Source organism: Oculina patagonica, chromosome 5 (assembly GCF_052425735.1).
Source record: "Oculina patagonica isolate OP01 chromosome 5, crgOcupat, whole genome shotgun sequence".
NCBI lineage: Eukaryota > Metazoa > Cnidaria > Anthozoa > Scleractinia > Oculinidae > Oculina > Oculina patagonica.
The window spans coordinates 19874999-19902079 of record NC_135762.1 but is presented as its reverse complement, the minus strand read 5'-3'; the positions used below and the strand labels follow the sequence as shown (position 1 = coordinate 19902079).

The window sequence follows — 27081 nt, the reverse complement described above, 5'->3', positions numbered from 1 at the left end:
GTTTATGGTAATTTCAATGTAATTTTTAGTTTTCAAAGTGTGTTCACAATTAGCTGTGCAAGGTAAATCCTCAAGCTAAATACTGAGGCACTTAAATCAAGTTATTCATTGTTTCTTTCTTTTCTTGCTGTTTACATTTAGAGCGTTTTTTACACTCTCCATATTTCAAGAACACCACGCAATTCTAACCCAAAAAAAACACAATTTAACTATAAACATCATTCAGTGCCTTTCCAATCATTGGGATAAGTTATTGCTCAGTTGTAATAAATAGTGTGTACAAGACTTCATTGCCGTTCCACAGATCCACGAGACAACAATGGCATTGAGTGTTCTTGCTCTGACGATGAAAAACGTCCTTCCATGTTAGTTCTGTTCCTCATTGGTAATAAGTCAGTCTCGCTTCTGCATAGTCTATCAGATGAGGATAAAGACTTCCTTACTCTTTGTCTTCTACACGTAACCACCACTGGCACAGCGACGATAATGGACAGCAATAAAATGCAACCAAGGATGGGAAGAAGTAATGCTAACACCATGTTTTCTGCAAATAACAAATCCAAACCTTGCGTTTTGTGTTTAAATGAATATTGTGGATATCATCTAGTTTGTAATGTACAAAAGATGAACGTTACCAAGATGCAGGGACTTTTTAAACTCGATGTAGATAGATTGTCTTCTCTTCGGGGCCAGATATTTTGGTCAAATTTGCTTTTTTTTTCTTAAATTACGAGCTCCAAAGGTAGACCTGAGAATGAAACAATTATTTATGAGCAGTACACTTTTTCATACATATCGACCTTAACGTGATTTGTTTCGACCCAACAGAAAGGACGAATCACGCAGTCATTGTAAAATCACTACTACAAAAGCCATCTATCCGTTTCTACAAAGATGGAAACGCTGTAAAATTTCAGCGACAGAAATATGATCATATAAAAAGGTATATGCATATCTGGCACATTTTTGTCTGATTGTTATTCTGATCAAAAACTTCTTTAGACGATTAAAATTCATTGCGTCTGTTTTCAGCTCTGTTATCTGATTACAGATTTGAAATAAGCTTCGTTCCCCTTCTACAGAATGAGATGCTTTTTTTAGTATCTCAAGGAATTCCTTTTTAATTTAACCTCGCATCCCTACCACCCGAATCCATCCATACCTGTGCTTAACATAGCCTCGAATCCAACAGAGCCATTGTTCGGTCTGCTACTTGACTTGAATCTGATCCACAACGAGTTTCCTTTAGAATAGAAACCAGGTGGCCCCTGATTGGCGCAAAACTTGCCCATCAATCTGCTTGTATTACGTGCACCATCGTACATCTCCAATACGTCACATTCAAATGAAGTGTTACAGGTTCTGCTGCTACATTCACCAAGTTTAAAAGCGTTAAATTTTACTTTTATTCTGTGTCTTTTTGGTGCGATCACAGTCCAGGCATATTCAACACCAGGTGGGTACGAGTTCGGAAAGTTAGGACTCCTGATCACATCGCTTAGCACATCTTTCAAGTCTATTTCTAATAAAATAACAAGAAACAAATTCAGATAGACTCTACAAGAATGCGCAGCCTGAGCACCTTTCCTCTCAGAGGACAGTAATTTCCGTTATAGTCGGAGGCGGAAACTTCCTTATATAATCTTTATAGGTATAGACAGCGTCAAAGGGTTTGGTTTTTGAGTCGATTTGGTCCGAAACAGGATACAGATTTTGACCATTCTGGTTTAAAAATATCTGGTTTGTAGCCAGGCATGATAAGATTTAAAATTATTAGATAAAAGTTGACACTGGCTAAAATTATGCACAGGACGTTTCGGCTACTGCTGTAGCCTTCTTCAGCAATATGTAAATTTAAAACGGCGCCCCCTGGTGTTATAAGAAAAACTAAAAATGCATAAAAAGGTTATAATGAATGTACAGAATTAAAAGGGGGGGTTGGAATTTAAATGCGAATAAAAAGGATAAAAATAGGGGGTGGCATGCAATTAAAAATTGTTAAGGTTCTTATAAATGTTCGGGAATGCTATGTGTTCATTAATAGAGTTTCCATCTCGGACTGAATGCCACGCTTCGAGGAAAAGTCTTTGTCTCTAAACTGACGACCGGTCGATAATGTCTGTGCGTGTGTTTACATTGGCCAGACCTCGCATCAAAGAACAAAACACGCATCAAAGAACATGCCAAAGCGACAACTACAATGGAAAGAAATTGGCCGTTTTTATACTAGAGACGTGTTACCCGTCTGGACGAGCTCGGGCAAACATTTTGTTGTTCGTCTGGTTATGCGTCTCCAGTATAAAGACGAGCACAAGACGCGCGCGTTACCCGTCTAGACGAGCTTTTACATTAATAAAGTTGTTGATTGATTGATTGATTGATTGATTGATTGATTGATTGATTGATTGATTGATTGATTGATTGATTGATTGATTGATTGATTGATTGATTGATTGATTGATTGATTGATTGATTGATTGATTGATTCTTATAACACAAGGGACGCCGTTTAAAATTTACATATTTGCTGAAGAAGGCTACAGCAGTAGCCGAAACGTCCTGTACATATTTTAAGCCAGTGTCAACTTTTATCTTATAATTTTAAATCTTACCATTCTGGTTTGTACACTCTGGTTAATAATATGGTTTAATTCTTGAAAGAAAAGAAACCGCATGTATTTTTATATTTTGAGCGTTTTAAATTCCAACCTCCTCCCCCTTTTTCTAAATTCTGTACATTCATTATCACCTTTTTATGCATTTTTAGTTTTTCTCCGACACATTAATAAAGTTGTTGATTGATTGATTGATTGATTGATTGATTGATTGATTGATTGATTGATTGATTGATTGATTGATTGATTGATTGATTGATTCTTATAACACCAGGGACGCCGTTTAAAATTTACATAGTTGCTGAAGAAGGCTACAGCAGTAGCCGAAATGTCCTGTACATATTTTAAGCCAGTGTCAACTTTTATCCAATTATTTTCGCTACTCTGGTTAATAATAAGGTTTAATTCTTGAAAGAGAAGAAAACTACATGTATTTTTTCCCCCGCAGGGTTTTGGCCCAGAGGCCAAAACCCGAGGAGGCATCATTGTAATCCGCGCGAATATAGAGTATATATATAGTATATACCGGGAAAAATCTCGATTTGATCAATTTTTGCCCGCAAATAGTCTCGGGAGTTGTAAAATGCCGACAAGCTGAAAGTGCGCAAGTAGGTATCGGGAGTTGTAAAATGCCGACATACGGTGATTGATCAATGATGACGCAAGTAAACGATGATTGGGTAATGATGACAGCCCAAGCATGAGCACGTGCACGGATGACAACAAGCAAACAAACGACGCTTGTAAACGTTGATTGCAGTTGGGCAGAATTTTGAAAAAGATAATTTGAGGTTTTATTCGAGGCCTATTCATTTCACAATGTCTAAAAGCCGAAAGCAATGCAATTGTTGAAAACACTTCGCGATAATTAACTAAGTAACTCGCAGAGAAGTAAGAAAATCCACATTTTTTTACATCTGAGGGGCCGAAGAAGAAATATGTCTAGGAACACGTACGAACATATCAAGCCATATCTTCAAATTTGTCTGCGATTTACGATAAGCAAGCCTTAGTCCAAAACCGCGATTTACCAAGCGCAAACTACTTGAACGGAGAAAAGCCTTGATCAGTCTATCTCCGGACGAGATTTACAAGAAACTTAAAAAAAAGATCTCGAGATAATTGTTTAAGACTCGCGGCAGGCGAAACCGGAAACCAGAAGCGAGCGACTTTGAGAAAGTCAAGCGTTTTCATTGTCAAAGGTGAGAAATTCTTTCGGTATCCTTTCCTTTTAAAAAGTTGATCGTTGTCATGAAGCGTGATTTACGATAAGAAAGCCTTTGTCCAACTGACCGTGATTTACCAGGCACAAACTACTTGAATGGAGAAAACTTATGCGGCATCAAGAAAAGAAATTCAAAAGAGATCTCGAGATGCATTGTGATTATTTAAAACTCGCGGCAGGCGTGTTAGATTCGAGCCCGCAAAGCGGCCCATTCAAAGCGACGAAGTCGCGAAAACGAGCCACGCAAGTCGCGATAGGTCGACCGTGTTAAATTAATAAAGACGACGGACTTTTTCTAAAGTCTAGCTTGAGTCTAGCTGTTGCGTTCTTGTAATTAAATGATTTACCGTATCATAATTAATAATCATCCAAAATAGAAAATTAATTTCTAATAAAATGTCTGAATTGTAGAAAAGGATGAACAGCAGAGAAAAACCGATAAACATCGTCGAAACTTCGGGGGCAACCTAGTGTCAGCTATTTCTAGTATATTGTTATTATTCATCTCTCAAGTGCAATTTATTCGAAAAATAAAATTTTGAAGCAGTTCTCAGATAATTACGCCATCGCCCAGAATGCCGTGACACATCCGGGACTTCTGAAGCCATTTTCGCGCGAATATTCAAAAGCTCATTAGACAAAGTACACATAATAACAAAGAAAGTCGGCCAAAAACAGTCAGCACTGCTCGAGAATTCTACTTTTACAAGAAAACGGTTCAGTTTAAATACTCGTTACCATTCATATGGCTTTTGTAAAAACAAGGTAAATAAGGACAATGCGACTACTATTAGGTCTGTTACTGTTTGGGAAGTATTATATTTTTTGGCCTCAAATGCAGCTATTTTGTAGCTCTGCGTGTATGGGATCGACACTTTGGGATTGAAAATCTCGAGAAAAAAGAACTAAGCAGGAAAGCATTCATATGGCTTTTTATAAGTATCATTTCAAGAGTTACTTGCCGCTTTTTCATGCAAATCCGATGGTTGGAGGCATTATATTTTTCAACATGTCTGATTCTACCACCATGAGTTGATTTAAAATTCCCGCTTGCGTTTTAATTAATTCAAAACTCCGCTGTCATAAACAATAGAGGCCAAGCTATGGCAATTAAGCATCAGTGAAGTGTGACAAACTGATAACACCAGAATGCGCAAAAATTGAGACACATACTCTTCGATCGCGATCGCTTTCGGAACCCACAATTGAAAAGTCTTTTCTAAGCGAACTGCAGCGCATTGACCGAAAGCTCTCTTTCGTAACTGAAAAGTTACAATCAACTATTTATAACTTTTGATCAATCCAAAGTTGAATTTTTAGAAACAATAGAATGCGAAATCGAAGCAGTTCCTAGGTAGTCAGAAATACAGTATCAAATTTTGGGTCAGGTCTTGAAATGGGGTGGCAAAAATCGCACACCCCAGTGGCCACAAATATGTTCGGAAATACTCCCCGGGGATGGGCATTATAGAAGGCGCTTCAAAGGTGGTGCTGTCGTTATGTTGTGTCGAGCCCATCGCGGAATCAATAGGCAATCAAATTTAACTGAACTACAGCCCTTTGCAGCTCTGAAGGCTCACTGTGGCCTCCGCTTTACCCTAGGACAACAATACTCGAAGCAGGTGTGTGCAAGTAACGGTATCTTCTGTGTGTATTGCTTTACTAACCTGTAGTGAACTCCTCGGTCAAATGGATAACTGAAAACCAAATCAGTCAAAAAAAATATTTCATTATAACATTAAATCCCCATATATGGCAAAAATTGGGAATAGAATGTTAATTTAAAAGATGTCTTTATTTATTTATTTATTTTTTTTTTTATTGCAATACTGACATCACTTACAATTTTACTTACAACCGCTACAATACTAACGTTATTTACTAGCGTTACTTACAATATTGACGTTATTTACAACACTTATCACTTAACTATCAACACTAACTTGTTCACAATACGAAAAAATCTTACAATACAACATAGCTTACAATTGCTAACAATCAAAATAGCTTACAGTTTCAATTATATTAATGTTACTTACTTAATTATTTGACATATAACAAAAAGATAAATATATGTATATTGAAATATTTTGCAATTCATCTTAAAGTATAACTCAGAAATTTTGTTGGGCAGTGAAAAAAAAAAAAAAAAAAAAAGAACGATAGCCTCAACGTCTTGGGGTGTTGGGAAGAATATGAAGGAATAAAGCGATTTTTTCATCTAAATTAAATGAATTAATTTGAGCCTAGGAGAGGGAGTAAAGATTCCCATTTCATCAGATTGGATTTGGGTTTATGGGTTTCAATATTAAATTGTGATTGAAGGATTACAAGAAACGTTTTTACATGTGGAATTTTGTCATTACATCTACAGCACCAAATGTAGTGTCTTGCTAATAAAAAACAAAAGTTTAGTTGAGGAGAAAAATTTGAAGTATCAGACTTGAGTCCCAGAAATATTGTTATGTCTTTGGGATAGTTTGGAGGTATTAACTGAGACTTTTGAAGTGTTTCAGTTAACTTACACCAAAAAAGTTTAATGATTTCACATTGCCAAAAAAGATGGATCAGGTCTTCAACACAATTGCTACAGAAAGTGCAGTTTGGGTCTTCCTTAATTCCAATTTTTGTTAAAAACGAATTAGTAGGAAGTATTCTATGCAGAAATCTATATTGAAAATTAATGAGCATTGTGCTTTTTGTACACCTGGCAGCCAAAGTATAAGCGGTTCTCCAATCCACGTCAGTGCCGCGTTTCTCTGGGGCAATATTGGTGTTCCATTTTGTTTGACTTTTTATTGGTACAGCACTTTTGGAAGAAAGCAGCTTTTTGTAGACAACCTTGTTTCCCTTAAGGCTTTTAAGAAATAGGTTTAGGAAAGGTTCGGTTGCGACTGGATCCTTGGGTTCATCTGGTAAATTTGAATGCTTATATAGATCTTTAAGAGCAGATATAATTCCGTAATATTTTAGAGAATCGATATGTATTTTGTAAGCGTCTGTGAAGTCTTTGTAGGATAGATAGCTGCAGGAGTCTGCTTTCATTAAATTTTTGACCTTGAGGACGCCTTGAAGGAAGAGCTTTTTGTCGAAAATTGGCTTGTTATCAATCCTGATCAGCGAGTTGTGCCATAGAGGTTGTTCAAGAAAGTGTTGTCTGCTTTTTATGACATTTTCAAAGCTGGCTTCCGACCATACTTCTAGCAATTCTCTTATGAAAGGGTTTTTTACTTGTATTGTTTTAGAGCAGTCCGCTTTGCTCAAGTTACCTTTGAAGACTAAGTTCCCTCCAAATTTGGCAAATTCGAGATCAAACAATTCTTTCCATTTTCCACGGTTTGAAGGGTCTAGGTACTTTGAATCCAAGTTGATTTCATTGACTTATTAAATAATGCTAAGTCAATCATTTTTAGACCTCCTTTATCATAGTCATTTATCAACACTGTTCTCTTAATTTTGTCCCCTTTTTTGTTCCATAGGAAGCTATAAAAAATGTCGTTTATTTCGCGGATGACGTTTTGGTTTGTTGGTAATGGAGCTAAGATATATGTTAGATGGGAAGCCAACAGACTTTTAATAACCAAAATTTTGCCGATTAAGGATAAGCGGCGATGTTTCCAACAATTCAGAACGTTTCTAATTTTCTCCATTTTTTCATTGTAATTGATATTTAGCGTGATGGTGGGGTCAGTGGAAATCCACACACCAAGGACTTTAACTTTTTTTTCTGGCCATTTAAAATTCATTTCCGGGAGGATTTTTTCTTTCTTTCCCGTCATTGATCCGATCCACAGAGCTTCAGTTTTTTTGTCATTAAGTTTAAGGCCGGACACATTGCCAAAACTATTGATCGTATCAAGAGCAACGGACAAAGATTTACGAGTACCGTTGAGAATCAAGGTGGTGTCATCGGCATATTGGCTTAATTTAATTTCTGTGTTATTGACAGAGATGCCTTTTGTGTTTGGATTAGACCTGATTGCTTTCGCTAAGACTTCGACTGATAAGATAAAGAGATATGGCGAAAGCGGGCAGCCTTGCCTGACACCTCTTTGTGGTTTTAAGAAATTGCTCGACCAGCCGTTATTTAAAACGCAACTTTCAGCATTATTGTAAAACGTTCGAATCCAGTTCATTAAGGAAGGGCCCAAGCCAAAATACTTGAGCGTGCGTTCGACAAAATGCCATTCAAGTGAGTCGAACGCTTTTTCAAAATCTATAAAAAGTAACAAGCCTGGAATGTTTTTTTGTGAAGCATATTCAATAATATTGTCTATCAATCGGATGTTTTCTCCTATAAATCGTCCTTTTAGGAAGCCAGTCTGGTCATTGTTGATGAGATTTGGTATAACAGCTTTAAATCGATTTGCGATGGCTTTCGCGGCTATTTTATAATCACAGTTAAGAAGGGTTATCGGGCGCCAGTTTTTAATGAAATGTGGGTCTGAATCTTTTTTTGGTATAAGTTTAATTATTCCTCGTCTCTGTGTAATCGAAAGTTGCCCTGTGTTGTAACCGTTGTTCAAGGCGTCAATCAAGATAGAAGATAATTCGTCCCAAAAGGTTTTGTAGAACTCGGATGGAAGGCCATCAGTTCCTGGGCTTTTGTCAGAGTCCATGTGTTTGAGGGCTTCAAGGCATTCTTTTTCTGTTAACTTACCCTCACAGCTGGCACAGTCATCGTCGGTCAGTATAGTATCGTTAGCAGATTTAAAAAATTCATTATTTGATGTTATTGTGTTTTCTTGAGATGTGTAAAGATTTCTATAAAAGGTTTCGCATTCAGCGAGAATGTCCGTATCGGAGGTGACAAATTCATTTTCATTAGTTTGGAGCTGACTTATCGTGATCAGTGACTTATCTCTTTTCAAGGTTCAGAAAGTATCTGGTATTTTTTTCGCCTTCATTGTACCATTTGGCTTTACACCTGATTATTGCCCCTTGGGTACGGATTCTAATTATTTCTTCTAACTCTTTTTTGTGCAATTCAAGCTCGCTTGCGATGTTATTGCGATGTGTTGTGCTTATTGAAGGCGGTGAGGGTAAAAGGCGGAATGAGTTTGCGGAATGGCATGTGGCATGACTTGCGGAATGGCATAATTATGCGGAATGTAATTTATGTGGAATGACTCATTGACATAAATTATACTGAAAAGCGCGCCAATTTTTATGAGCAGCCGTATTATTTATTACTGCGGGTTAACATGATGACAATCGATTGAAGGTACTTGTCCTTATCCATCACGTGTTGAATGATTGATGTAGTAATGTACAGGATACAAAGCAGAGTGATTTAGAACACTACGGCGTATTTGTTTCATTAAAAGTCTACTAACCATGCTCATTTTCGTTGGTCTCCTTCTCAGCCGCTCGGGCCGAAATCACGCAACGCTTCCAGGTTCGTCTCGAACGCCAGGCTGCGTAAAGACTAGCTTTTCGCCTGCCATTACGAAGACTATATAAACTCAGTGGAAGACATTAACACTAACTTAAAAAAGCGATAGCCTACCGCCGATCGAGTAGAGCGAAATTTTCATGAGTCACCGGCTGCATGGTAAAAACAAGTATCGTATTTCAAATCTAGCCGGCTCGCATTGCAGATTTTCCGATAAGGAATGCGGCGAGTAATTATCACTGCCTACTTGTTATGAATACTTGGCTTTCTCTTAGGAAAAGAAAATCATCCGCTAAATATACATTTAATTTTACCGCAAAGATCACGAGACACACATCGATAAAATCCACTGCGGTGTAACTAAACTACAGTAAAAACCCGCGTGTAAGAACCTAGGGATTTAAGAACCTTCTGGCAGAAATTTCCTTTTTTAATACCCCAAAATATAAGAACCTGTTTAGCCAAACAAATTCCAACAGGTTCTTATATGTATGGTTTAACTATTTAATTTACCAAAAACCAAAAAGGTGATGTTATATACAGTACTGTATCATTGATCAATTAACGTTGTTGGACTTTTGGCAACATGGGTACATTAATAAATATGTATAATAAAGAACAGACCAGATTTTATACTGTTTTCTGATAATCAACAACAATGTCTACTCTGTAGAAATTAAGAACCTAATTAAGAACCTACTTAGCCTAAACTGTCAATAAGTACCCCATAATACAAGAACCTGTTTTGCCAAACTCTGAAAAAGTAGGTTCTTACACGCGGGTTTTTACTGTAGTGTGACTGCTAGTGTCACACCAGCAGAGACTAAGCCGTGTCACGATCTTTTCATCCGGCCGTCACAAGCTAGAAATATACTAAAAGGAGTTGTCATCAATGAAACCAATAGCTTTCTCCCACCCGTAGCAAGTTTTGATTTAGAAAAAAACGATTCCTGGAACACGGCAGTGACACTGTCACACACTAATTTCGCGGGCAGGTCACTTGCTTTCATTCAATGCACTGTCTTTTAAAAAACTTTACTTCAAATGGGTTGAATTCGTTTGCCTTGCCTTGAAGTACGTAGCTTTAGAACGAATATCGTTCTGTTCTTTAAGGCAAATAGACGAGAGTTTTTGTTCACTACTCGGCCAAGATTCAGTCGCTTATTTTTGCAACGCATATATAGTCGATATTTCTAGTCCTTGGAAGTGTCACGGTAAGTGGCTAAAATAATTTCTGTGGTTCTATTCGGCGTAGATCGGTGATTTGAACGTTGAAATGATCTTTACAACGATGTTCTATGGAAGTTTCCTTGTCCATACCGCACTGCTCAGTCCTTGATACTTAGTAGTTTGAGCCAGCAGCGATTTAACAAGGCGGCTTCTCTTTTAAAATTTTGGCGCCCTTTTCATTATAATTTATTTCAATGAGTCGTTCCGCGTAAATTACATTCCGCATAATTATGCCATTCCGCAAGTCATGCCACATGCCATTCCGCAAACTCATTCCGCCTTTTACCCTCACCGCATTGAAGGTTGCTCTAGTTCTTTTTCAAGTGTCGCAATTTTTTCTTCAAGTATCTGTTCTCTATATACGGTTTTGCGTTTCCTGCCGGCCGCAAAGGTAATGGATTTCTCTCGGACCTTCATTTTGATCATATCCCAAAGCAGGGCTGGGCTAATTGTAGGATCATTTTCATATTCTTTTTGTGTTTGTAGAATAGTCATCTTTATCAGATCGATATAATCGGTGTCAGCTAATAGTGATGTGTTCAGTTTCCAGAACCCTCGGCCCCTTGGATTTGTGTGTAAGGAGATATTTAACGTTATTATTGAATGGTCTGTTCTAAAGCCTGGTAGGATATCCGCAGAACTGACATTACTCAGAAAACTTTGGCTTACAAGAAAGAAGTCTAGCCTGCAGTGGACTTCCGGCTGATTTTGGCGCCAGGTGTACCTTCTTTCGTCCGGATTTAAAATTCTCCAAGCATCTACGAGATTGAGGTTTTCTGCTTCCTCATGCAGGATTTTTTTTTTTGCATTATTGTGTGTTTTGGAGGTACCACCCTTCTTATCTTTCTCTATGTCCAGAACGAGGTTGAAGTCGCCGCCGATTATGACGTCATCACTTTGAAAGTCTTCAACATGTTCAAAAAGAGATTCAAAAAAAGTTGGGTCATCTTCATTTGGAGCGTAAAGATTGATCAACGTTATATTTTTTCCATTTGCATTTATATCGCATATTATATAACGACCTTCAACGTCAATGAAATTTTTTATGATTTTAATTTCGAAGTTGTTGTTGAATAGAATCCCAACACCAGCTTTATTTAGGTAACGGTAGCCAAGGCGCTGTTTTGGTTACAATGTGTTGGTTATTCTGCTTATCCATATGAGCGGCCGATCACGAGGTGTACGCTGCCGTGAAAGCCAAAATTTTTCAGCTTGATGGGTTCAACAAATTTTTTTTGAGTTAAAGGGACACTGTCACTGAAATTGGCAAAAATGTCCTCTCGAACATGAAATGCACCTAGTACATCAAGATGAAGATATAACGTAAATTGTTGTTGAAGGAAGAAGGGACCCATAATAATTTTTAGGTGTTTTTCCAGTCGACGAGGACAAAACTTAAAAACATCAGCCTGATTTTTTCTAAAGTTCCTGATGGCATCACCAAAATACTGCTTGTTTATCGCTTCAGTAAACTGGCACAGTGATTTTTTAACAAAATTGGACCACTATTCGTAGTTTCCATATGTCTTTAGGCTCTTGCGATTTTGAAGTGAAAGTTGTGACAGTGTCCCTTTAAGCGACTCCGGGCGCGCGCGCCTTCGGCCCTTGTGGGAGCTCCATCATCAATACGACATATATACAGGCATAACTAATCGATGATCAATGACATTAATTGGTAATCAATGAGTAATCGATGGGTAATCAGTTGATTTGTCATTGATTATTGGCGATGATCAATGAGTAATCGATGAGTAATCGAAGCCCAAAAATTTTGTGGCCTATCGATTACTCATCGATGACATCGATTACTCATTGATGTAATTGATTACCTATTGATGTTATTGATTACTCATCGATGACCCATCGATTACTCATCAACTATCATACTGCACAGAAAAGACACATTCCTTGCTTTCTTGTACCTTTTTGTGATTTTTTATCTATGTTAGTCATATTTTGCTTTATAACTGGCATTCTTGTTGGCGAAATTACGTCCTCAGAAAAGGTCAAATAACCTTCCGGCATATCAAGACGTGAAGGGCTAATCACAAATACAGATGATATTTCAAAATTTCACTATACTCAACGCTTTATTTAATAACAAAACAATTGAACAGGAAAACCAACCAGTCTGGAAATGAAACTAACAAGTACGAAGACAAGAATCGACTACGTGGATATAGATTTTGTTCGGTGGATGTTTGTCAGCAAAGTAAAACTGCTTCGCGGCTTAGGGAGACAGCCGTCATAAGCACTTACATTACGCACCCGAACAGCTGCAAGCACTTTTACTGTCTGTACTTTTTTCACGTACTGTTAGATTGTTACCCGGGGATTGTTATGGCGTGTACAAGCTTGAGTATGAAATACTTTTACAAGTTCCAGTTTTCAACCACGAGACTATATCGATGAGTAATCAATGCAATCAATGACTAATCGATGCAATCGATGACTAATCGATGACCAAAAATTTTGTGGCCTATCGATTAGTCATCGATTACTCATTGATCATCGGCAATAATCAATGACTAATCAACTGATTACCCATCGATTACTCATTGATTACTCATTGATTTCATTGATGTCATTGATGTCATCGATTAGTTATGCCTGGATAAATCCAACCGACTGACCTCTAGCTGAAAACTCTAAAAGATTGAATTGCAACAGTTCTACTGTGGCAGTTTATTCGTTACGCAGTTTTCGATTATTTTTTTTGCAAACAAGAGCATTTTTCCTACATGAAGTTAAAAAATAATTACTTTTTACAATGCACGGCCTATTTGACATCGCGACACAATAACAATAAAAAAAAAAAAAAAAAAAAAAAAAAAAAAAAAAATTTATTTTTTTCTTTTTAACCCCAAAAAAAAAAAAAAAAAAAAAAAAAAAAAAAAAAAAGAGGAATTAATTAGGGGTCTTATTTTTTTTTTTTTGATTGGTCCACGGCAGCGGGCGAAAATATATTTTAGCCCGCTGAAATCTCCATTTTAGCCTGCAAAATACCCACAATGCCCGATGAAATGATTATAATTTGAAATAGCGTTACACTATTAAGTAAACTGATCTGTGCTTGCGTGACAATTTATTTTGGAGCTGTAATACAAAAAGGCAGTTCCTAAGTTCCTAACCCCAGGGTTTGGGTTAAGGGACGAAGACTACTGACATAACTTCAGGCTACTGTAGACATTTTTCTTCGTTAGATAACGACAGTCAGACATGTACTATAGTAATTGCTTTCGTAGGGATTTAGTAGACACGGCCGAAGAACTAAATCAAATGGAACTTGAAGTAGCCTTGTGTTATGCCAAACTTAAATTCCAGTTATTCTACAAGTAAAATATATTTTTCCACCTCTGTACCTTTAATTGTTTTCTTGACGCAAAAGCATTTGAATAGTCACTAACATCCCAAACACGAGTCGTGGTTTAATCCCGCCGGGGTTAACATAACATCGACTTGTGGAGGGTCAGCATTTCATGTTATGGATATGTGTACGAAAATGGGGCTGTTATGTGTAAATCGCTTTAAATGACAATAATGACTCACCTCCAAGAAACACCACAAGAAATGAAGCACAGTTCCCAGAACAAAACATTTCAGCCGTGGGTATTCCGGCATAAATGCATGAGGCTTAAACCGCCGCCAAGCACTGGACGGCCATGCGGCAGAAATATTCGCGATTCGATCTCTTTTGTCAACCACTGCAACCCAAGAGTTACGACAAGTAACCGTACTGAATGAAATCCGATTGCGCAAACTGCAACGAACAAAAAGTACTAAAGCTGATTGAAGTCGTTTTGTTCGCTCGTTCGTTCTTTGTTTTGTTCACTAAACAAAAGACTGTCTTTAAATTTTCCTAATATAACTTATAATAGTGTAACACAATACTGCGTCACGTCTGTAGACAAAGATTAAATAAAGTTGATAATAGAGTTTAAATAAAGTTGATGGTTGAGTACACGGGACAGCTGGCCTGTTCTTCCTATGCGACCACTTCTCATAAGCGACAACAATTCAAAAATACCGAAATGTTATCAGTCAAATCACTACAGTCGGAGCCTAATCGACTGCGGCTACTTTTAGGGTTGACGGTGAGCAAACACGACAAATATTTGATCACAATACGGCGAAAGCAAGAAACGATACGCTGTCCATCTCTGACTATAAACATTAGCATCGTTCTTACATTTATTTTTTTTTTACATTAAAACTTTTCATTTCTTGGACACTATTGGCTAAGGGACGGACTATTATTTACTATAAGGGGAGTGGGGGGTTGGGCAATTTTTCGGGGCAAGATTATTTTTTACACCTTCCAATGTGCAATAATTTTTTTAAAGATTTTTCTTATGTTTTTAACTCATGGCTCCCCTTACAGGATTTTTTTTAGCCATTTTTTCCGTGCAGGAATTTTTTTTTGGAAAGTGCCCAATCCCCCACACTCCCCAACCCCGAAAGAGGAGGTATTCTCCTTGGCTCAGACAGATAGCTGACCAGCCCAATTATTTGAACGCTCTCGGTTTTCACCACTGCGAACAGAAAAATATGCAGTAAATTTCCCTCTCCACCTGGGTCGGCCAGTCTCTGTCATCAGTCAGCCAGCCAGCCAGCCAGCCAGCTAGCCAGTCAGTCAGTCAGTCAGTCAGCCAATGAGTCAGTCAGTCAGCCAGCCAGCCAGCCAGCCAGCCAGTCAGTCAGTCAGTCAGTCAGTCAGACAGTCAGTCAGTCAGTCAGCCAGTCAGCCAGTCAGCCAGCCAGCCAGCCAGCCAGCCAGCCAGTCAGTCAGTCAGCAGGCACGGCGGAGCCGGGGGGGGCTGGGGGGCTTTAGCCCCCCCAGAATTGCCGAAAAAATAAAGACTTACTAAGAGAAAAGTCTTTTAAGCCCCCCACTTCAAGTCACTAGTCAGCCCCCCCACTTGGAAAATTACTCCACCGTCCCTGGTCAGTCAGTCAGTCAGTCAGTCAGTCGGCCAGCCAGCCAGCCAGTCAGTCAGCCAGCCAGCCAGTCAGTCAGCCAGTCAGTCAGCCAGCCAGTCAGCCAGCCAGTCAGTCAGTCAGTCGGCCAGCCAGCCAGTCAGCCAGTCAGTCAGTCAGTCAGTCAGCCAGTCAGCCAGTCAGCCATTCAGCCAGTCGGCCAGCCAGCCAGCCAGTCAGTCAGTCAGTCAGCCAGTAAGCCAGTCAGCCAGTCAGCCAGTCAGCCAGTCAGCCAGTCAGCCAGTCAGCCAGCCAGTCAGTCAGCCAGTCAGTCGGTCAGTCAGTCAGTCAGTCAGTCAGTCAGTCAGCCAGTCAGTCAGTCAGCCAGCCAGCCAGCCAGCCAGCCAGCCAGCCAGCCAGCCAGCCAGCCAGCCAGCCAGCCAGTCAGAATGTACAAATTTAATGACTACATTGGTCTACAACCTTCCGCACTCAAGCTACAACTAGACCAATCCATAAGCAGACACCATTGGGTCTAGTTGTAGCTTGAGTGCAACCGTCGAAAACAGGAGACGGCGGGCTTACCTTGGAGGGCCTTGGATCCGGAAAAAGTGTTCACTTGGGAGTCCTGTCCGCTTACGCCGGGAGGTGTTCGCTTAGAGGATTCGTATAGAAAGTGTACAGACTACCAACCTATAGAGTTTAATATAATTCTTTACAACCCAAATATATAACTGAAAATACTAGCAGTAGAAGTGCTGGGTCCTGCACGGACTCCGCAGTCCTTACCGGCATGCATCATGGGAAGAAAATCCGGTTAGCAAAACTCATTTGTCAATAATTACTATGGGATGGTTATCAACATATTCACCTAAGCTGTAGCCTCAGTATCACAGTCTGCACGAGGGGTAAGATTAATCTGCCAGTTCGGTGAGGATCGCTGCTGCTGAGGTACTCTACGGTTCACATACGCTGTAAACGACATGCTTTTGGTTTTAGCTGCTGGTGAGTCAATGTTGTGACAGTAAATTAATTCGACTGACCGCAGGTTTGAAATGCACTAACTGAAACGGGCGCTTAAAAGGGTTTTCCAACGAACACAGCTTTTGAACAGCACTTTGTCTCGATCGCTTATCGTTTTACAAAGTAACTGACATACTCGGGTAATTCTATTTCAAAACGCTTCACATTCCGGGCGACAGTGAAAGGTCGATCAAGCGCCGTTCGATCTGACAGTCTTGGAGCAATAATATTATAAAAGATGTTTGCATGTCACCAGTAAGAGGGAATCATACTGCCAATTAGGGCAAAATAATGGAGTCCGCAGACTTGATATCATATCCATATTTTTCTGAAGTTTTCATGTTTGGTTCGATTATTTCGATCTAAACGTTGTCAACAGTTTTAATTTCGTGTCGTTCACATGAAAGCAATACACTTTGTAGCGTGACCGAGCGTGAAACTGACAACCACGGCTGATTTGTTGGTTTACTTTTAACGGAGGCTCATTGGGCGTGATTTGTGGATTCTGCGAGTCCGCAAAAACTGAAAAAAGGAATTTGCTTTGTTTGTTAGTGTATGTATATTTTGTGTATTTCATACATGCACAGATTTCTCTAAGATTCAGCGCTCATCGAGTGCCGCTAATTTGCATAACAGAACGCTCTTTGACAGGTGGTGCGTGACAGAAAGTCTGTTAATTGTGTCACTTACTAATGCTTATGTTAATACAGTAAAAACCCGTAAAACAGTAAAAGTTTTTTCCCGGTTGGCCTATAAAGGTTCCTACATAAATGGTAGTTAACACAAATTTAGGCTGATGATGATGACTTTTTATCCTTTTTAGCCTTTTCAAATTATAATAACTTTTTTATTCCTGAATTGTAGTTCTTTTGTTGTCTGCTGAAGTGAGCTCTAGAGGTAAGCACTGTTTATTCCTTCTTCTTTTTTCAGAAACTCAAAGGGAATGCAAACAGTATCATTCTTTTGCGCGATACTAAAAGACGAACAAGAAAAAATAAAATAAGCAAAATAAAATGAGTTTAACAAAAACTGCATTTTCGCAAATTGTACCGAGCGGAGTTTCGATATGCTTCCAGCTGTTTTCTCTTTGTCTTTAAGACGCGGGCGTTGACAAAAATTTATATAATCTATAAAAATAATTTCGTAGTCTAGCTCGCTAAGATTTTGTGTCGCTCACTGAAAAGTCGCGGATGTGGCATCATGAAAAAGTATTTTTCCAGTACTAATAAATCCGCCTCAATAGGCTAATTTCGAATTACGCTCCACTGATTTCCTTTGTTTAGGATCAGTAGAGCGTAATTCAAAACTAGCCTATTTCCACCACTCTTCAACAATTCTCTTCTTTGTTCGTTTATTACTACCACTTGGCTGTTTTCATTTCTTAGTAAGCTGCCCGGTATTACTTGAGGCCATATGTACCAGACGGCATGAAGTATTTACTAAGCAGATAAAAAAAAGACTGTTTCCAGACTTGTTTAATTTTCTGCATACCGTAAAAGATCTAATAAACGCCCACTCTCAAAAAAACGCCTCGTATCTAATAAACGCCTCCCCTGAAGTGTAAAGTTTGTATTAGACGCCCCCTCCAAGAATCACCTCAAAAACCAAGGAAGTGCTCCATAGAGTAAAATTATGCAATATAGTTAGTTTCTTGTTTCTGACTCGGACATCACAGAGGCCAACAACGCCAACATAGTTGACCCGATGACGATGAAAACATCATATCGAACTATGAATAACATGTCTAGGCTTTGCATCAGCGCAGATTAGATAAGTCTCCTTCTCTCCTACTGTGTCTTGCATCTTTCTCCGCTAGCAAACTACGCATCCTATTTGTTTTGTTGACGTTGTCACAGTTAAAGTGAAATAAACGCCCCTCTAATAAATGCCTCATATCTATTTAAAGTCTCCCCTAGGACCCCCAAAATTTAATAGACGCCCCGGGCGTTTATTAGATCATTTACGGTATCGTCTTTGTTTTCTGTGCATCCGAGAGGCGCCGTGGCCTAATGGTTAGTGCCCTGTACTCCGGATCCAGCCAGGCCCGGGCTCGAGCAGGCTAACTGCGTTGTGTTCTCAGTTGGGAAGACAATTAGCTCTCACAGTGTTTTCTCACAGTGCTCTCGATATTTGCGGTGGATTTCTCTCATCTTGTGCTTTCTACTGATAAGGCAAAGTAGTCGAAGCAGTCGTTGAAGTCATTGTTGTTTATAATCGAAGCGTGAGACTCGTTAGTGGAACTTGTTGAGAGGCAAATGCGGTGTTAATCGTTTTCTTCCGCTTATTTTCGGCGGAACTGGAGCTTGATTTGCACAGACACATACTTTTGCAAAACAGTCTCGCTATCGCTTTTTTTTAGGTTTTTGTTAACTTTGAAGGAAAAATCCATAATCTGGAACTATTAAGCTTTCAGAAAATGTATGGTTTGTAGGGGTTTGTATTAAAAACACAAGCGCTAAAGTGATCCGCGCGCGAACGGTCCTGAAGGGTGGCTGATACCTTAACTTTCACTTTTAATTCTCCAAGCAATTTTTGCACTGTCGTTCCACATCGGGCAGATAAGTTACAGGAAAAGCTCGCCGGGTTAGTAGCCGTATCTGAAGCCGTAGGCAGCCATATCTTGTGTGCCGGTTTGCATTTGGCGTACTTTCAGATTAAACACGAGTCAACCCCGAGTAGGCGGGTTACCCTACCTTGAAACGTTTACATGGCAAAACGCAAAACCGGCTGGGAGGGTTTCCCTACCCGACAGGCCGGGCAACCCGCCTAGTCGAGCCCCCCCCCCCCCATCATGTAAACATGATCAAGAAAAAATGAAAGATTGTATGGAAAGGCGGGTTACCCCATCTAGGCGGGTTACCTCACCTACCCGGGGTCCCCCACCTTCATATAAACAGGCCCTTTACCTTACCTCCCTGTTTACTCAAGATACACCTGCACATTTCCTTTCCTATCAAAAGCTCCGAAAAGTAAATATCTTATTGTTACTTAATTTCGCGGGACTCAATTTTCGCGATTTTCAAAACATCGCGAAATTAAAGACCCGTGGAATTATTCACCGTTGCCGTCAGTCTACTACATAATTTAATATCTTGATACAGTCGTCAAACTAGCTCTACTTTGTTAAAAAGGAATATGTCAAACTGTTTTAATTAAGTTTCGTTTTATCATATAGTTTTCTTCAGTGTCAGTGGAAACTATTACTGTGGAAAATTAAAATCAGTTGGGCCAATTTTGAGACTTACTTTTTTAATATAGTCGACCAGAATTTTACAAATTTTCGCGAATTTAGTTCCTTTAAACGTTCCTTTTTGAGAAATATGCCCGTTCCATTTTCGGTGAAATTAAGTTACCGCGAAAACAAGTAACAAAGTACAAAGCACCGATACTTTTTAGGCGCAATTATAGATTCAGCATGAACGATAAACTGATTTGTTTAGTAAGACAGCTAATTAACACTTCTCTTTTTCTCTCGGTAGCTTGCAATAGTAAAACTGAAGTTCTCACGGGATCCCACGGTAGACTGAGCAGCCCTGACCCTGGTCAAACAGGGATATGTACGTGGTCCATCGTTGTTCCCAAGGATGTACGAATAATTTTTTATTTTAAATTTTACAACATTGAGGACTGCAGAACTCGTTCAACATGCAGTGACTGTACCCGCATAGAACTGAAGGCTGATCAAAACGAGCCGCCCTGGGAAACATTCTGCGACTCTAAAAGTGAGATACCAGAGCCAATCTCCACCAACAAAAGCACTTTGCACGTCAACTTCATTCAAGCGAAAAGCGATTCTGACAGTTGGTTCACCGCTGAATATGTAACGTGGCCATTTGAAGGAAGTATGAATGAAATGTTATTGTTATAATATGATATAAAATTATTAATCTGTAGGTCAATAGGCCTTATTCGTATTCTCGGTATTGGACTGGAACTAGCTTGCAATGGAGGCTAATGCGGGTTTTCTTTTCAAATGCAAATGACATGAAGCTGTTTTTAATGATATTCCCCCGCATGAGCGTCCATTGCAAGCTAGTTCCAGTCCAATACCGTGAATACGAATATGGTCTATTGGGGAAAAAAATCTGAAAAGAGGATCTTACACAGTTGTTCGTAAACGACAGCTAACCTGGGAATCGCTACGATTATATGCCAGAATCTGCGGCGTAAAGTAAAACGTCAATTCAATTTTATTCATTACAAATTTTATGTCTGGGAATACTCTGCTACATCTAGGGGAGTAGCAATACTACAAGGATGTGGACGGCTGTACACAGGCTCAAGTTGCATGAGACAGTGTCATTCCTTAGTGGAGATATTGGTTATGTATATAACAGGCGTCATTGTTTTCCTTTCGAAAGTAGAGTCAAGCTTCTCGATTAAGCAATATTTTCCAGACGTCAAAAGTATGTTTCACTCGCCGACCAACCAAGCCCTTACTCTTTATTTGATTATCACCCCTGTCAGGTGTTTTTTTTTCTATTGTTTTGTGGTTCCTTCCATTTTAAGGTGATTGGGATATCGCAGTATTTCGTATCGTAGTTATCTTTTTAATCGATCCAGTCCCCAAGGGTGGGGGGGGGGGGGCAGTGGAAGCTAGTACTATCCCCAACCGTTGCATATTGCGCACAGGATAACTACGCATTCTACTCCCGCGGGTTCAAAATGGACAAATGATTAGTACATAACTCTTCTCCAATAATAGTTTGTTTTGCTCCGAGGATTTTCTCCGGGCTCTGTGGTTTCCTCCCTCCACAAAAACCAACACTTCTAAATTTCAATTCGATCAGGAACAGTGGATGAAGAGATACTATGCGGAAATGCCACCGCAAATGCCCGTTTTATTTTATTTTGTTTAAGTTTTTCGCTAACTGTTGAATGTTGTATTTTGTAATTTCGCTGTTGATGTTGGTCGATTCTTGTTGATAGTCTTTTGGTGTTTTTATTGCAGAAATCGACTTGACGGCAACATCAACCGGCGAGATTTCTAGTCCAAATTTTCCTGGTAAATACCCAAGGAATTCTTATTTCCTATGGTCAGTGGTTGCTCCCTCGGAATATCGCATCAAAATTGAATTCTCCAAGTTTGACATGTTTTTTTGTGCCGACTGCAGCTGTGATTTTCTGATAGTGCGAGATGGTCCTTCCAGTCAAAGCAAACTAATAGGAAAATACTGCAGTAATCCAGGTACTTTGTATACGTCAGGAAACCGCGTTTGGATGGAATTTGTATCGACTTTGAAACGGGACTATAGGAGCGACAGCGTAGGATTCAAGGCTACAGTCTCAAAAGGTAATGTTTCAATACCTTAATAAATGGGGATTTATTGTACGGTTGCATAAAGGCTGGTCATCGCCGCGATCGTTTCTATCGCATCGGTCGTTTGCAAATACTGAGACGATCGGAGGCCATCGAAGCGATTGGAAGCGATTGGAAGCGATTGGGGATTCTCATACGTCCCGATTGGGGGTTCTGAGACGTCCTGATCGTCTGGTATGAGCGAAGACCTACGAAAAACAATCATTTTAGCCCTAAATTCAACACAATGGCAGCCTTCAAAAAAAGAGCAAAACTCCTGGCGCCCTATCTTCTTAATTATTACAGTTTAACGGCGAAGAAGGGAAAGAGAAGCTTGGAAGGTAGAACACGGGCGATCCAAGCGATCGTGATCGCTCCAATCGCCGCAGACGTTAGCGATCGTCTGTGTAATGTTCTCATATAATGGCCCCGATCGCAAGAAAACTTTTTGAAGTTACAGAGGCGATTGAAACGATCGGGGCGATTATATGAGAACCAGAGCTTAACTTTGTTCACCATTTTTGAATTACTTGTCAATCGTAATTTTGCATATCTTTCGTTCAACAGTCTTCTTTCAAAGAAGTGGTAGTGTTGGAAACATTAACACAACCGCCCCAAAAACTCCTCTTAATTACGTCAATGTATTTTTATTGACTCCAAAAAAAAGTTCTGATCAAAGCGAAGCGACAGGGCAGCGACAACGTCTGCTCCGTCTGACACATAATTTGTGTGAAAAAAGGCGGCGAAACTATAAACGAAAAAAACTGACTGACAGGACTGACGGACACTACAGTATAGCTAAGCCACGGACAACAGAAATCGTAATAACTGACAGGGGTGGATCCAGGATTTTAGATGATTGATTTGCACCAACTTAACTAAGGAGGGGGCGGGGGGGGGGGGTTGGGGCATGCTTCCTCAAGAAAAATTTGAAATTTAGTGTCCTCAGAATTCAATTTTGCTGCATTTCTCTGAGAGTACTTTAAGCCATACAGACACATTAACATCACCTTCACAGAAAACATGATTCTGTACAAAAATCATTCCTGTTTCTTAACCCTTTACAGCCCAAATTATTTTGGAACTCAATTTAGTACTAAATCTGAGGTCCCCAAAAATATAACATTTGTCACGCATATGTCACAACAGAATTATGTCACGCATATGCTACACTGACTCAGCAAAGCCTTGCGTAAATATTTAACTTGTTTCCTATACGTAAATCCATTAAAATAACTCGTACAATGATTTGTACGGTTTCCACTATGTTTAAATAAATTCTCATTTGTAAAACTCCCTGAAGAAGTCCCGCGACAGTCGGACGACACGCGTAGGAGAATAAACCAGTTGTTCAAATACCGTGGGGGGGGGGGGGAAGAAGGGGGGGGGGGAGGGGATAGATAAAGATAATTATGAGAGAGAAAAAATAGGTGGGAAAAAAAAAAAAATAAAAGAAAAAAAAAAAAAAAAAAAAAAAAAGAAAAAAAAAAAGAAAAAGGAGTGGGGAGGGGAAGAAGGGAGAGGAAAGATGAGTGGAGGGGGGGGAGGGGGGGGCAAGGTGAAGGAAAGAAAAAAGGGGGGGAAGAAAAAAAAAAAGGAAAAGGAGGGGGAAAAAAAAAAAAAAAAAAAAAAGGGGGTCCAGGGGGGGGGAAGAGGGGGGGGGGGGGGAAGAGAGGGGTAGTTGGGGAGAGACAGTTACAGCCTTATGCGCCTATGGCGCGAAGAGAACTAACTACTAACTAACTCAAATACCGTTCGCAAAGTGTGCTGTTCACTAGTTTAGTTTCCAAAAAAAATATCTTCTAAAGTCGATACAGGAGGAAGCCACATGAAGAACGGAGCTGGTAAAATTATAGTTGCTCCAGGCCAAAGAGAAAATTCGCCATTGTAATCACACAGAATCACTGCTAAATTATGCAACTAACATTTCCCGCTGGCGGACGTCGAAAATGTCAGACTGTAGCTATAATACTTCTACAATTTGTCTGAGAGGTTTATTCGTATTTCGCTCGCAATGGACCTCAAAAGAAACATACGGTAAACATAATGACCCATCAAAATATTTAGATTATGCTAGCCAGGGGAATTTTTTCAGCGGCCAGCTCTACACAAAACAGAATGACAGTTAGATTCGAATATTCAACTGACGCTGGGAAGTCAAATAGGCTATAGCTCACCTGTTTTCCACACATTCTCTATGAACTTGAGCTAGTACTGGTCCGAATATGTTTTGACTTCCTTGAAAACCAAGCCAACATCGCACTGAGCCAATTCTCTTTCAAACTGGATCGCCTCGAATCATAGTTTATGAATTAAAATCCCTGAAATCCTGACTTCCTCCGCAGCAAGTTACCATGAACTCTTGTCGGAACATGAACAAACGAAGGACTTTCGGGGAGAGGCTTCCCTTTATATACGATTGTCACTAGTTTGCACGGTAGTTTGCGGCCTGGATAGCCAATCAAAACCGAGTTTGAGTGTTTCGCAAGACAATGCGAGTGTTTCTGGCCAATCGGAGAGGGTTTTGAGTGATTCGTGAAAAGATCCCTATACCACCCAGTCCCACCCACTGCGTACAAATTTTTTCCAGTCGTGCCTACGAATTTTTTTCGCTGATCTGGAAGTATTAACAGAGGACGGAAGTGCGCGAACGGAGACTCGTCGAATCGCCCGGGAAGGGCTGGATTTGCTGTGTATTCGACGGAATAACGACATACGCCGCTTTTTTGTTTTATTTTATAATAAACAATAAAACAAGAAAGATAAATTAATTGATTTCTTGAACTTATTAAAGAACCTGAGAAATAAAAAAACGCAAATATTTGGAAACATTTGAGTGATTTGTGCAAATCACTTGAACTAGTCTGGATCCACCCCTGAACTCTACCCACAAGTCGTGTTAAATATAATCTCTTCTGTAACAATTTGCAGTTATACAATTAACACAATCTATATCCAGGATTATAAAGGTTAAGCAAGAGTTATCAGCCGGCCGTAGCCTTTGATAACACCGACTTGCAGACCTTGATTTCCTTGGGTATCACACCTCATCAAATAACGGCTTATTGAACTCACCCAGATCATTTTTCGTTATTTCAGAGATCAAGCTTTACGTGATCGTGGTACCCTGTGTTTTTGGAATCCTTCTCGTAACCCTTGTAGTCGCCTTCATTGTGTTGATGCGTCGACGTCGCCGCCTCGTCCTCCCCGGGGAATGGGGCTCCTGTGGTGCAGATGTCTCTACTGAATGACGACACTCAGTTATCAGATTCAGGACCTCACAGTGAAGCCAACTTACCAGTTTATCGTCCAACTACTCGGGCAATTAAGAGTTGACGACCCGTCTTGTATCATAACTACAGTCGAAAATCTGCCAATGAACACCTTCCGTCACTCGGGTAGGTGTCCCAGCCACCAACAACAACCACATTGCATTATTAACCTCACGTAAGAGGATACCTCCCCTGAAGGGCATTTTTTTATAGCCAAAAATTTCGGCTCACGGGAGGTTCAGCTGTTCCTTTTATAACTTTTGCCACTGCATCGTATGATAGTTATAAAATATCTCTTTATGACCTACTATATAAATACGATGCCGTATTAAGCTAGCGGGGTAAGTATGTATGAATAAAGTAAAGGCTTGGGACCCCTCTAGATAATCATTGCCTCCATTATCGAGGTGCTGGGAATTAAAGTTTTCTTATTTTAAACTGACTGAGCTTTGGATCAGAACAAAAAAAGACCCTAATGGTTGCGATTATCTTAGAAGACGTATTACATGTCACAGAATCAAATGAGTTATAATGTGTTTTTGATTGCAGTTCAACAGCCATTAAAAGCCTGCTGTTTAAAATGTTAATTTAACATAGAAAAATGTACAATTGTTGTACAGGTTGTTTGTGTTAGAAACACTTAAAATAGCAAGAAATGTAGCCCAAACTCTATAAAAAAAAAAATAAAAAAAAAAAAAAAAGGGAAAAAAAAAAAATTATATAAAAAAATAAAAAAAAAAAAAAAAAAAAAAAAAAAAAAATAAAATAAAAAAAAAAAAAAAAAAAAATTAAATTTTTAAAAAAATTTTTTTAAGATAATAAAAAAAGAGAAAAAAAAAAAAAAAAATTAGGTTTACCCCCGAAAAAAAAAAATTTTTGATTATTTTTCGGCCAATACGTTATATCGGGAGGTCGATATAAAGATTCTTCGATAAAAAGAAAAAAATTTACTGCTCCCTTGGCATATCGTTATATCGGGGTTCCCCTGTAATTAGATCTAGAATAGTCAGAAATTGACATGTTACCGAGTTAAAACGGTTAACTACACGAATGATCAAATCACTAGCTGATATGTTTGATTATATCAGCTCGGTGATGAATAAAATCCTGAAGTTCTCTTTAACAATTTAACATAATGGGAATAATATGGTACTTACGGTTAGGAGTATGACAGTGAGATTATTTCCAACAATTCAAAAAGTTATTTCTTTGTTTCACAGAAAGTATAGTAAGTAACATGTCGATGTGTATACTCATGTAAAAGATTATATTATAACAAAGAAGGTAATGAAGTCCGTTTTAAGTGTATTTTTTTAATTAAATGTGATTAATTCTATTCACTACTGGTACATTGCCTTCACCGAGTAACGAGCTCAAAATTGAGTAAATCAGTCCAAGAAATGGATTTGCTCCCACTCCCCCCCCCCTTCCCAACAAGAGCAAAGTCAAGGTAATGTTTTTAAACATAACTTGACCACTGGGCCTGAGCTGGGTTCAAATCCCACCCTTCAAAACATTTACCGCTTGGTATGACTCTCGTATGGTTCTATTTCCCAATTATTCATTACTTCATAAAAAATTCTCCAATCTGATTGTCTCTTAGCACACCTTATTTTCTACCAAATTGCAGCTAAAGTGTCCAATAACAAGATATCTAATAACAATGCGCATGCGCGTGCTCTTTATTTCAGCGCCTCAGTCATGCGCAAAAGAGAAGTGCTCTGATGCAGATAATGGTTCCTTATTGTGACTGTATACTCTTTAATATTCCTAAAAACCGCCCTGGATTTAGATTTTGTCACAGTGGGTGTCGTCCAATTCTGTCAGTAATCATGCTCGTGATTAAACATGACGGACTCCCGCTATGCGGCCGTACGATTCTGTTAATCATTCGTATGATTACAGACCGAATTGGACTCCTGTCAAATGCACACTTCCTACCTTTAAATCTGGCAAAGAAATTTTGCTCGAAATGAGACTCGCGCGGAACTTTATTACAACGGCGGTTAACGAGCCACATCAGCCTGAAAATCGTGAATAATGACGCTTTTATACCGAGAAAACTGCGATTGATTTTCAAATTTTCAGAACACTGTCACTGAAAA

At 39.2% G+C, this 27081-nt stretch overlaps 1 protein-coding gene and 1 pseudogene across 2 annotated transcripts; one reads left to right on the top strand and one right to left on the bottom strand.

Moving 5' to 3' along the window:
- Positions 1-47: 47 nt before the first annotated feature.
- LOC144653190 (neuropilin and tolloid-like protein 1) lies at positions 48-14300 on the bottom strand. The gene is made up of 4 exons (XM_078513138.1): positions 14015-14300; positions 5508-5537; positions 1163-1522; positions 48-544 (listed from the first exon to the last, which is right to left on the bottom strand). The coding sequence occupies exons 1-4, from the start codon at positions 14061-14063 to the stop codon at positions 288-290; spliced, it is 696 nt and encodes a 231-aa protein (XP_078369264.1). The 5' UTR covers positions 14064-14300; the 3' UTR covers positions 48-287.
- Positions 14301-16228: 1928 nt separating this feature from the next.
- Positions 16229-25089, top strand: LOC144653182 (tolloid-like protein 2; annotated as a pseudogene). Its single transcript, XR_013570693.1, has 5 exons — positions 16229-16387; positions 17270-17302; positions 19885-20247; positions 21357-21698; positions 24804-25089. The product of XR_013570693.1 is annotated as a tolloid-like protein 2 (transcript).
- The last annotated feature ends 1992 nt before the right edge of the window (positions 25090-27081 follow it).